This window comes from Procambarus clarkii, chromosome 8, assembly GCF_040958095.1.
Source record: "Procambarus clarkii isolate CNS0578487 chromosome 8, FALCON_Pclarkii_2.0, whole genome shotgun sequence".
Classification (NCBI taxonomy): Eukaryota; Metazoa; Arthropoda; class Malacostraca; order Decapoda; family Cambaridae; genus Procambarus; species Procambarus clarkii.
Window position 1 is genome coordinate 9971104 of NC_091157.1, and position 12393 is coordinate 9983496.

Consider the following 12393-nt stretch of genomic DNA (forward strand, 5'->3'; position numbering starts at 1 on the left):
TTTCCACTTTGAAAATATTTGCATACAAATTATTTTGCTGTTTTGCGCAATCAGGAAACGTGTTCTGGGTTACAAGTATATTTATATATATATATATATATATATATATATATATATATATATATATATATATATATATATATATATATATATATATATATATGTCGTACCTAGTAGCCAGAACGCACTTTTTGGCCTACTATGCAAGGCCCGATTTGCCTAATAAGCCAAGTTTTCCTGAATTAATATATTTTCTCACAATTTTTTCTTATGAATTGATAAAGCTACCCATTTCATTATGTATGAGGTAAATTTTTTTTTATTGCTGTTAAAATTAACGTTGATATATGACCGAACCTAACCAACCCTACCTAACCTAACCTAAGCTATCTTTATAGGTTCGGTTAGGTTAGGTAGCCGAAAAAGTTAGGTTAGGTTAGGTTAGGTAGGTTAGGTAGTCGAAAAACAATTAATTCATGAAAACTTGGCTTATTAGGCAAATCGGGCCTTGCATAGTAGGCTGAGAAGTGCGTTCTGGCTACTAGGTACGACATATGTATATATATGTATATACATATATATATATATATATATATATATAGAGAGAGAGAGAGAGAGAGAGAGAGAGAGAGAGAGAGAGAGAGAGAGAGAGAGAGAGAGAGAGAGAGAGAGAGAGAGAGAGAGAGAGAGAGAGAGAGAGAGAGAGATCTAGCTGAGGATACTACGACTGAAAACGTTTGAAAAAAACGATTATTCTTAGTAAACTACGTATTTTAAAAGGTGAAATAGTTGCAGAGTGATGATGTTATGTTGGAATTAAATTGTGTTCAATAAAACCACAAACAGAACGTTTTTATCAAAATAAATAATGTTGTCAAGGATGTGAAAGAGATTTTAATTCCAATGAATATTTCGAGAACGGCCACATAAGTCAAGCTGTTTTGCATATCTGTTTTCTCCGAAGACACGGAGAAATATTGGACAGATTTGAGTTCCTCCACGTGTCCGTGCCGGGGTGAGTCAAGAGGAAGGTCCAGGGTGTGAGATGGTGGAGCCCAGGGTGTGAGATGGAGGGCCCAGGGTGTGAGATGGAGGGCCCAGGGTGTGAGATGGAGGGCCCAGGGTGTGAGATGGAGGGCCCAGGGTGTGAGATGGAGGGCCCAGGGTGTGAGATGGTGGAGCCCAGGGTGTGAGATGGAGGGCCAGGGTGTGAGATGGAGGGCCCAGGGTGTGAGATGGAGGGCCCAGGGTGTGAGATGGAGGGCCCAGAGCAAGTTGGAGGTCCCAGGGTGTACGCTGGAGGGTCCAGGATGTATATAGGAGGGCATAGGTGTAAAGAGAAGAAGGGGTCAGGATCTAAGACGGAGGGCCAAAGGGTAAGGAAGACGGTCATAGGGTACGTAGGACGGCTCAGGGTGTCTGGAGGCGGGCCCCCTACTCCTCCTTTTTGAAAAGGAAATAAATCGGAGGTAAACTCCGGAGGAAATCGGAGGAAATACATCGGAGGAAATAAATCGGAGGTAAACTCCTCCCTGCTCCCTCCTGCGTAAGCAGGAGGGAGCAGGGAGGAGTTTAAGTAGGATGGAACAGGAAGGGATTAAACAGGATTGAGCATGGAGGGGTTTAAGCAGGATGGAGCAGGGAGGGGTTAAACAAGATGGAGCAGGGAGAGGGAGGGGCGTTATGCAAAGGGGGGGTGGGAAGATGTATGGGAATTGATAAAATATTGGGGGAAGGTACTGGGTGGGACATGTGGAGGTGGGAGGGATGAATGGGGAGGGGGAAGGGAAGGGGGAAGGGAAGGGGGAAGGGAAGGGAAGGGGTGGATAGTGAAGGGAAGGGGGGGGGGGGAGGAAAAGGGTAGGAACACCCTCACGACCTGGTTCCTTTGTGCCTAGCTTACCCAACCTTCCTTATTCAATTTGTAACTGGATTCTGTACCCTCTTGTACCTGTGTACCCTCTTGTAGCTGTGTACCCTCTTGTAGCTGTGTACCCTCTTGTAGCTGTGTACCCTCTTGTAGCTGTGTACCCTCTTGTAGCTGTGTACCCTCTTGTAGCTGTGTACCCTCTTGTTGCTGTGTACCCTCTTGTAGCTGTGTACCCTCTTGTAGCTGTGTACCCTCTTGTAGCTGTGTACCCTCTTGTAGCTGTGTACTCTCTTGTACCTGTGTACCCTCTTGTAGCTGTGTACCCTCTTGTAGCTGTGTACCCTCTTGTAGCTGTGTACCCTCTTGTAGCTGTGTACCCTCTTGTAGCTGTGTACCCTCTTGTAGCTGTGTACCCTCTTGTACCTGTGTACCCTCTTGTAGCTGTGTACCCTCTTGTACCTGTGTACCCTCTTGTAGCTGTGTACCCTCTTGTAGCTGTGTACCCTCTTGTAGCTGTGTACCCTCTTGTAGCTGTGTACCCTCTTGTAGCTGTGTACCCTCTTGTAGCTGTGTACCCTCTTGTACCTGTGTACCCTCTTGTAGCTGTTAACTGCTTGTAGCTGTTTACTGTACCCTTTAGTAGGTGGTTGATGTACCTTATTGTATCTGGTTGCTGTAACCCTCTTGTAGCTGTTTACTGTACCATCTTGTAGCTAGGTACTGTACCCTCTATTTACCTGGTTACTGTACCCTCTGGAACGTTGTTACTCTACCCTCTGGTAGCCTCGTTTGGAGAGATCTTTCTCACCCTACCCAATCGCCTATTGTTCGTAGCGTCCTGTACCACCTTGTATCTCGCTGATTGGTCCTGTTATATTCTGTAACCTTCTACTGACTTCTGTATCGTAGCGTCGTTTATTATGCAGTAATGTCTTCGGTTCTCGTGGCACCCGATTTTAAAATTGATCAAAATACTTCAAAATATAATGAGAACTGTAATGCAATTTGATGCGGATGAATGTATTAATATACGTTAACACTAACATACGTTGTATTAACATACGTGGCAATATTGCTCTACAATCAGTTATATTGATGAACGATCAATTCAACTGATTGTTTGGTTTGAGTCTTTGGGTTTTTGCCACGTTAATGTGATTGAATTGTGTGCATATCGCTATGTGGGTGAGTCTGCTCAGCATACTTCCTCTGCTGATAGAGTTATGATCGAGTCTTTGGTGTGGCACTCAGCATACTTCCTCAACTGATGGTGACTTTGGTGTGGCACTCAGCATACTTCCTCAACTGATGGTGACTTTGGTGTGCAACTCAGCATACTTTTTCTCCTGATGGTGTTAATCACCCACTGGCGTCATCAATTGACGTCTTATTTCTGTGTATTTTACTTAAACCTTCGTCATGTTGCTGCTGCGATCTGCTGCCTGCCTTGTAACAAGCCGCTTAATCTATTACGTCTTTATCTATTGACGCCTTAAAATAACGAACACTTTCGACCACACACCACAGCTTTTTTATCCAGAAGTAACTATTACTCTTCCCCTGTGTGTGCCCAATCACACAGGACGGTAGAGTGACGGTCTAGCTTCCTGCAGGTCGGCGTTCAATCCCCAATCATCCAAGCTGTCGGGCATCATTCTCCCCCCTCCCCCCGTCCCATCCCAAATCCTTATCCTGACTCTTCCAAATGCTATATAGTCGTAACGACTTGGCGCTTTCCCCTGATAATTCTTTCCTTCCTTCCTTCCTTCCTTCCTTCCTTCCTTCCTTCCTTCCTTCCTTCCTTCCTTCCTTCCTTCCTTCCTTCCTTCCTTCTTCCTCTGTGTTCATGTTTTCTGTGTTATTTCTTTTTCCTTCAAGATTTTGGTGTGAATAATTTGTTAACCATGAATGAAGCTTTATTGGATAATTTACATGCACAATATATCTTGAGGTTATCTTGAGATGATTTCGGGGCTTATCGTCCCCGCGGCCCGGTCCTCGACCAGGCCTCCATTTTGTTACACACCCCCAGGAAGCAGCCCGCAGTAGCTGTCTAACTCCCAGGTAGATATTTACTGCTAGGTAACAGGGGCATTAGAGTAAAAGAAACTTTATGCCCATATGTCTCCGTCTCCAACGGGGATCGAACTCGGAACCTCACGACTACGAATCCAAAGCGCTGTTTCTTTTCGTTGGAAGAGGAACGGAAGGGAAGGGAGAAGAGGGGAAAAAGGTACTCAAAAGTATCATCGTAACATTTGCTTTCTGGTATTGTATGTTCAGAGGAAGAGAGACTGGCGGACCCGGGCAACGCCGGGTAATCCTCCAGATATATAATATATTAAAAGACATCGTCACTGTGTTGGCCAGCACACAGGGACAGTCTGCCATGTGCTGGTGTTGTATGTGTGTGTAACCAGTGTGGTATACAAGGGTGCCAAGCTTGTATACACCCCACACATACCCCTCGTATATTCATCTCATACCACACGCATACACTCAAATGTCTGGAGCATTCTGGTGAGCCTTTTCTTCCGTGATTATTAGATGCGGCGTCACAGTGATGGGAGATGTCCGTGAGCTGTTGAGGGCGGAGCTCACACTGACTCTTAACCTCTGTAAATGTGTGTTACTGTGGAGTCTTGCCCCAAACACACATCCAGAGTCCCCCCTCTTCTTCAACACAGGTTAGGACCCCCCTTACGAACAATGACAACTCACGAACACTTGCTAGGACTCCCTTTTCGAACACCCCCACATCTCAAACACTGGCTACGACCCTCCTTTTTGAGCACCCCGACCTCTCAAACACCGACTAGGAACCGCTTTTCGAACACCCTAACCTCCCGAACACCGGCTAGGTGTTCCTTTTCAAACACCCCCACCTTCCGAACATCGGCTAAGACCCCTCTTTTCGTACACCCCCACCTCTCGAATATCGGCTAAGACCCCCTCCTTTCCGAACATCCCTTCCCCGCCCCCATCTCTCGAACAGCCTCTCTATTCCCAACTGGATTATACCAGCGTAAGTCTGAAATGAAAGGACAAGCTTGTTTTTGCATGATATTCATTAATTTCAGCCGCACGTCTAATTGGACTGGTCGTATCTCGGAGCCAGGAGAGGCGTCGGGATGAGGGTTCAATGTCTTGGTAATTTCTTTAAAATATATAGCAAATAAATGTTTTTTTCTGGCTAGGAAAAAAGATATTTTAAAACTATAGTCAGTACTGGGGTTTAGTGATACTCGTTTATTTATATTTTTATCTATTATGATATTCATATCAATATTCATGATAATAGATATTATTTTTATTTGTTTATTCATGAAATTCATGATTGGGATTCATATAATGACAGTGATAGATATTCATGCACATCTGGATTCAGTGCACATCTGGATCAGGATCAATACATACCTGGGACTTTGCCACCGTACATCTGGGACAGAGTCAATGCACATCTGGGCCGAGACTATCCACACATCTGGGCCGAGACTATCCACACATCTGGGCCGAGACTATCCACACATCTGGGGCGAGACTATCCACACATCTGGGCCGAGACTATCCACACATCTGGGCCGAGACTATACTCACATCTGGGCCGAGACTATACTCACATCTGGGCCGAGATTACCACACATCTGGGCCTAGACTATCCACACACCTTGGCCGAGACTATCCACACATCTGGGCCGAGACTATCCACACATCTGGGGCGAGACTACCACACATCTGGGTCGAGACTATCCACACATCTGGGCCGAGACTATCCACACATCTGGGCCTAGACTATCCACACACCTTGGCCGAGACTATCCACACATCTGGGCCGAGACTATCCACACATCTGGGCCAAGACTACCACACATCAGGAGCACAGCCACCACGTAGCTGGGATATAACCAAAGGGAGGTTACACCACTTGGTTATACCCCAGCCACGTGGTGTATATATAATTATATATATTGTCTGGCACTATAACAAGTGCCAGACAATCGAGTGTGCTCGATCAAGTTAAACAGAAAAACGAAGAGACTTGTGCTAGTGGTGGTTTGATTGGAAAAAAATGAAGATTAGCAGTGTTTTTAGTATTTTATATTATATACACTCATATTAATAACTATATAAAGGGTTGCAGAGATGATAAAAAACGTAGTTGTATAAAACTTAAATCCTCGTCTTTTATGATGGATAGCCACCCAGGGTAAACTTTGGAATTAAGACTAGCACTGGAAGGCTCGCAGAGTAACACTGGGAGACTGGAGATGGGCTCACTAGTAGAGGGATTGGGACAGGGTATCATGGGTGAGGAAGATGAATGGGTGAGCACAGACCTTCCACCAGTTGGTTCACGATCCTCAACACTACAGCCAATTTCTCTCTTTTATCCTGTGTCTTGTTGCTGTAGACCTTTTATGCAGTTAGTGATGCATTTAATAATCCTTGTGTGTGCATTTAATAATCCTTGCATAGTGCACTAAATGTGTGTGTATGGGCTAAATATTATGTAAGATACATCAATAATGAGACATTTACATACCATAACCATTAAATTTAAATTAATAGATTATTTCAATATAGCAATATTGCACGCAAAGAAGAGTACGCAAGTCAATACGCCGACGCTGGCATACACGAATCACTTTAAGACTCTAGAAGTCAAACAAAACAAGGAATACAAAGTAAGAAACTTTCTAGCGGGGGTAACTCATACAAATTCCTCTCCCCAGAGTCAGGAGGCAAAGGCCATCTTCCACTAGGAAATTTGTTTCTGCAACGCGAAATCTTAAAGGTGTTGGTTGGCTCTGAGAGGGAGATGCATCAGCCATGTTTAGATATTCGCTTGACACTGATACCTGATAAACTCAGAGTGAGTTATAGGCGAGAACCAGTTTCTTAAAATATAATGTGGCAGGCACACTACTATAATATCCAAGTGGGTTCTGGTTTACAGTTAGCTCACAAGAATCCAACATAGCTAATAGCAGCATTAACACTGAGTGTGGCAGCAACAACAGCAACATTAACACTGAGTGTGGCAGCAGCAACTGCAGCATTAACACTGAGTGTGGCAGCAGCAACTGCAGCATTAACACTGAGTGTGGCAGCAGCAACTGCAGCATTAACACTGAGTGTGGCAGCAACAACAGCAGCATTAACACTGAGTGTGGCAGCAACAACAGCAACATTAACACTGAGTGTGGCAGCAGCAACTGCAGCATTAACACTGAGTGTGGCAGCAGCAACTGCAGCATTAACACTGAGTGTGGCAGCAACAACAGCAACATTAACACTGAGTGTGGAAGCAACATTAACACTGAGTGTGGTAGCAGCAACAGCAGCATTAACACTGAGTGTGGCAGCAACATTAACACTGAGTGTGGCAGCAACAACAGCAGCATTAACACTGAGTGTGGCAGCAACAACAGCAATTAACACTGAGTGTGGCAGCAACAACACCAACATTAACACTGAGTGTGGCAGCTACAACAGCAGCATTAACACTGAGTGTGGCAGCTACATCACCAACATTAACACTGAGTGTGGCAGCGACAACACCAACATTAACACTGAGCCTGGCAGCTACAACAGCAACATTAACACTGAGCCTGGCAGCTACAACAGCAACATTAACACTGAGTGAGGCAGCAACAACACCAACATTAACACTGAGTGTGGCAGCTACAACACCAACATTAACACTGAGTGTGGCAGCGACAACACCAACATTAACACTGAGTGAGGCAGCAACAACACCAACATTAACACTGAGTGAGGCAGCAACAACACCAACATTAACACTGAGTGAGGCAGCAACAACACCAACATTAACACTGAGTGAGGCAGCGACAACACCAACATTAACACTGAGTGTGGCAGCGACAACACCAACATTAACACTGAGTGTGGCAGCTACAACACCAACATTAACACTGAGTGTGGCAGCGACAACACCAACATTAACACTGAGTGTGGCAGCTACAACACCAACATTAACACTGAGTGAGGCAGCAACAACACCAACATTAACACTGAGTGATGCAGCAACCACAGCAACATTAACACTGAGTGTGGCAGCAACCACAGCAACATTAACACTGAGCCTAGCAGCTACAACAGGACAAGCAGCAAATATCGTCATGCCTGCAAGACAAGACTATCCAGTCTTGGAGAAGTTATGTATCCGGGTTCCTTTGAGCGGAAACTGGAGATGTTCTTCTGACCATTAACCTCAGATCTGGTCATCCACAGGCGCCTGAGATGAACTGATGTGACCTAATGAGCGCATTGTGCTACACACTTCACCTCCATTACCCTCAAGCACCAGACAACAGCAAAAAAAAAAAAAAATGAACTAATGCCACCGAATAACTGATTACGATAAATCCAAAGAATTTATTGTAATGCATTATCACTATGAACATTGGCATACGAGCACTTGTATATGGAAACTAATGTTGAACACCTTGTATTACTTGCTTTGTATGTGCTCTCCTGATTGTACTCGCCTAATTGTGATTGCTGATTGTGCTTCCTAATTGTGCTTCTTAATTGTACTTGCTAATATGAGATTCGGCTCTTAAATCTCTCCTCTCAACTGTTAATCAACTAGTGTACAGGTTCCTGAGTCTATTTGGCTTGAGCTCATCTACATATAAAATTTCGTATGGAGTCTGCCTCCACCTCATTACTTCTTAGTACATTTCATTTGTTAAGTATTCTGACACTGAAAAACATTCTAAGGTGTATGTGGTTCATTTGGGTACTTAGTTTCCACCTGTGTTCCCTTCTTCGAGTACCACACGTTCCAAATACTCTCATTATTTATTCTAATAAATTCTCCTATGAATATGTTACGGGGTAATCATGTCTCCCTAATTTTTCTAGTCTGCCAGTGAATTTAAGGTCGCATTCATGTAGCATTTGTTTATAAAACATACCTTGTAGTTTTGGAATTAGTTTAGTGACACACTTTGAACCTTCTCTAACTCCGACTGGTGCTTGACTAGGTATGGACAACATACCTAGTTGCGGAGTATGCGCTGGAGCGCATACTCCCTGATTTTTCTGACACTATGTGACTTACAAGGTTCTGAAAGCTTCTTTACGCACATCATTCTAAATGCAGTTCTTGTGTCATCCAACCTCACATATGCCGATAATGATGTCCTTTAGATGTGGGCTTCAGGAGACAGGCTCGCCGTGATATCAGCCTCTAGATTTTTAATTCTCTCTGTGTCTTGAAGGATTCATCTCCAATTTGGTACCGTGTTTCTAGCTTCTTGATGTCTTTACCTGGTTTCAATAATTTACATTTACTTGAGTTAAACTCTAGTAACCATATGTTGGACCATTCTTTCAGTTTGTCCAGTTTGTTATGTGACCTCTGGCTTTCTTTCTCTTTCTGAATCTTCCTCATAATTTTTGCATCTGCAAGAATTAAGAGGAATAAATATTCCTCTTATTCCTCGGGAAGATAGTTAACATATTCGAGGAATAGAATAGATCCGAGAACTGAACCCTGAAGGACTTTGCAGGTTACATCTAGCCACTCAGAGATGTCACCCCTCACACTAACTTTCTGTCTTCAGTTGCTTAGGTACTCTATTCTCCATTGGAACATCTTTTCTGTCACTCCTGCCTGCTTCTTCAACTTATTCACTAGTGTACATGTTTGCGTGCTCACCTATCTGAGCCTGCACGATCGAGCATCAGCTCTTGGACCCCCTTCTTTTCAGCCGTCGGGTTTCCAATTGCATTCATTCTGAACATTTCCTCTTTTTCCATTCTGTTAATTCTCTTATATATCTATACGTCTCTGTCATGTCTCTCTTCTCTCTCCTCTCTTTTCAGCGTCGTCAGATCTAGTTCCTTCAGTTTCTCTTCATATTCAATCCCTTGCAATTATAGAGTAAATCTCGTCGAAACTTCTGATCCTTTTCGAGTTTCTTATGCACTTTTTAGGATGGGGTTCTAAAATGGTTTGGCATTCTCTAAAACATTCTCTAAAAATGCCTCCTAATTTAGGTGCCTAAATATTATTGTGACTTTTGCTAGTGAAGAGTATGATGCTGATGTTGAACGATCAATAATCTGAAGCAAACTAGGTAAGATTTTTGCATATGTTTGCTTATGAAGAATAATGAAATGTAGATTCTAGATTGCGTCTCTAGAGTCTCTTGCGAAGTCAAATGTTTAAGCTGAGAGACCTGACAATACCCAGGAAGGCTTCAGATTTCGATGCAAAAGCCATAGCCCGTCCTAGGAGCAAATTCATGACCATAATAACACCCCCCCCCCCCATCCTCCTCCTTCAATACTACCCGAATAGTTATCTAGAGATTTGTGAGGATCGTAGAGCATATTAAGGTTCCAGTAATAGTCTACAAGTAGACTGGTAAGTTAACCTTTGTCCTAAACAGAGATTATTCTCATGTTCTATATTTATTGTATTGTATATCGTTTGTTTAAGATATAAAAATTATATGCCGAAAACGTTTTCACTGAAGAATTTTTTTCTTTAAACGAATTTCTTAGGTATATTTAAATAGTTTTCACGTTCCATGTTTCATATTATCGTCAATAATATACCATATTACCATAACTAACTATAAAGAAACCTAACCTGACTATGGATCGGCAGAAGATAATAGCACTAATCATGCAGTCGTTCTCAATCCATTCCCGTGAGCGGATTTCCTTTGAGGTCAGGATGATCAGAAAATTCACTGAGGAGAGTTTCAGGCGGCAGACAGACCAAAGGAGATGCATATATGTAAATAATCTCACTAAATACTAGCCTAGAGGATTACACGTCACAATTTACTGGCAGCATTCTCCACGAGCCCTTAACTCGGAGATTTCAGGGGCCCTCGACTTGGAGCCTCCACGAGCCCTTAACTCGGAGCCTTCAGGGGCCCTCGACTTGGAGCCTCCACGGGCCCTTACCACGGAGCCTTCTCGCACATATAAAAGACAATCATTAGGAGGATAACAAAAAAAAAACACTGATAACCGTTCAGAATTTCATCAGTGTGCGCCGTAGGATTGCTAGTGAGACGCCCCTTTGCGAACAACTTTTTTAGGAAGATCGTACAGCTCTTGATTACAGTTTAGAGACCTTACCGAAATACAGGAATGGGGTGTTGAGATGTCTGGAAGGCTGTTTTGTGGGGCTGTCTGGCAGGGACGGAGACTGGGATAGGTGGGGGAGTGGGTGGGTCAGTATGTGGGTGGCTAGTTTACCGGCATTGGAACGTAATGCGAGAGAGTGAGAGTGTGGATTGGAGGATTGAGTGCATGGGTGGGTTTCGGTGTGCGGTGAATATATCCGGCTGGGTGTGTGGGTGACTGGGGAGAGTTCATAGGTGGATGGGATGCTGCCAGATCACAGACGCATTCCGACCCACTGGTGGATTGATCATGAAAAGCGAGAAAGAATAATGATGCGGAACACTATAAGGTTAAGTCTGGACAGACGCCAGCGCCATCCTGCTCAGTGGGTGTGTTCACCTGGGGTAACTGTGACGGGAGAATGTGTTCAACATACTGATCACTCAGGGTGTGTTCAGCGGGGAAGGTTGGACGAGAAGGTGTGTTCATCAGGATTGGGCAGACATTTATTTTTCTCAAACATAGTTTACTATTTTAATTAAAAAATATGATGAACAGCAAATAAATGAGGAAATATGCTTACAACATTGCCAGTTGGCGTGGGAATAGTTTCATGAGTTAATATTTTTATTAATCTCCCTTTAAAACACATGTTTGCTTAATTATAGTAAATTTGTTAAACGTTATTTTTCTTCCCATTAACCTTTCAGCGGAGTTTTTGCTGCCATTATATTTTAATTAAAACTGCTCCGCATCCACATACATCAGACAACGCTGGATGCATGTGGATTAACTCCATGCAACCTTCTCTTCGGTGCATGGAGTGTTATAATTAACTTGAAGGAAATTAACGTCAGCAATCACGACAAAACACGTGAACCAAGCACAGGAAAAGAGGTGAGGAAAGTCTTAGTGTATCTCTGATAAAAGGTACTTTATCCACTGCTCGGGGTCATGTCACTCACTGCTACAGTCATGTTACCAGCAGCCCCAGTCATGTCGCCCTTTGATAGGCCTATTTAGGTTCTGCTACAAAGCTAACTTTACCTGTTAACTGAATAAACAATTTAATGCCTCGTGGCATTCAATAAATTATTTAATTCGTCATGTATAATTATTTTTTATTTTAATTTCTTTGATTTCAAACAATGCACGTTGGTGATATTTTACTACCTCGAATTATCCTCATTTGAAATCCATTTACAATTCGCCATTTATTTATCAGGTGTATGAATGCTCTACAGATCCATCTATATGCATAGGAAAGACGTGCACACTCACCCTTATATGGAGACTATGAGTTCATGAAGTTACGGTTTGATCTATTTTGAAGGTCAGGTTACCTTAGCAGGAGCAAGCTAAGACAACTCCCAGTCGGGCGTTGGGAGTTATATAGGATATTAAAC

At 43.3% G+C, this 12393-nt stretch overlaps 1 protein-coding gene across 1 annotated transcript; it reads right to left on the bottom strand.

Moving 5' to 3' along the window:
* Positions 1-1020: 1020 nt before the first annotated feature.
* LOC138359595 (uncharacterized) lies at positions 1021-9661 on the bottom strand. The gene is made up of 4 exons (XM_069318966.1): positions 9561-9661; positions 9259-9304; positions 1904-2455; positions 1021-1296 (listed from the first exon to the last, which is right to left on the bottom strand). Exons 1-4 carry the CDS (start codon positions 9659-9661, stop codon positions 1021-1023), a joined length of 975 nt encoding a protein of 324 aa, XP_069175067.1.
* Positions 9662-12393: the final 2732 nt, after the last annotated feature.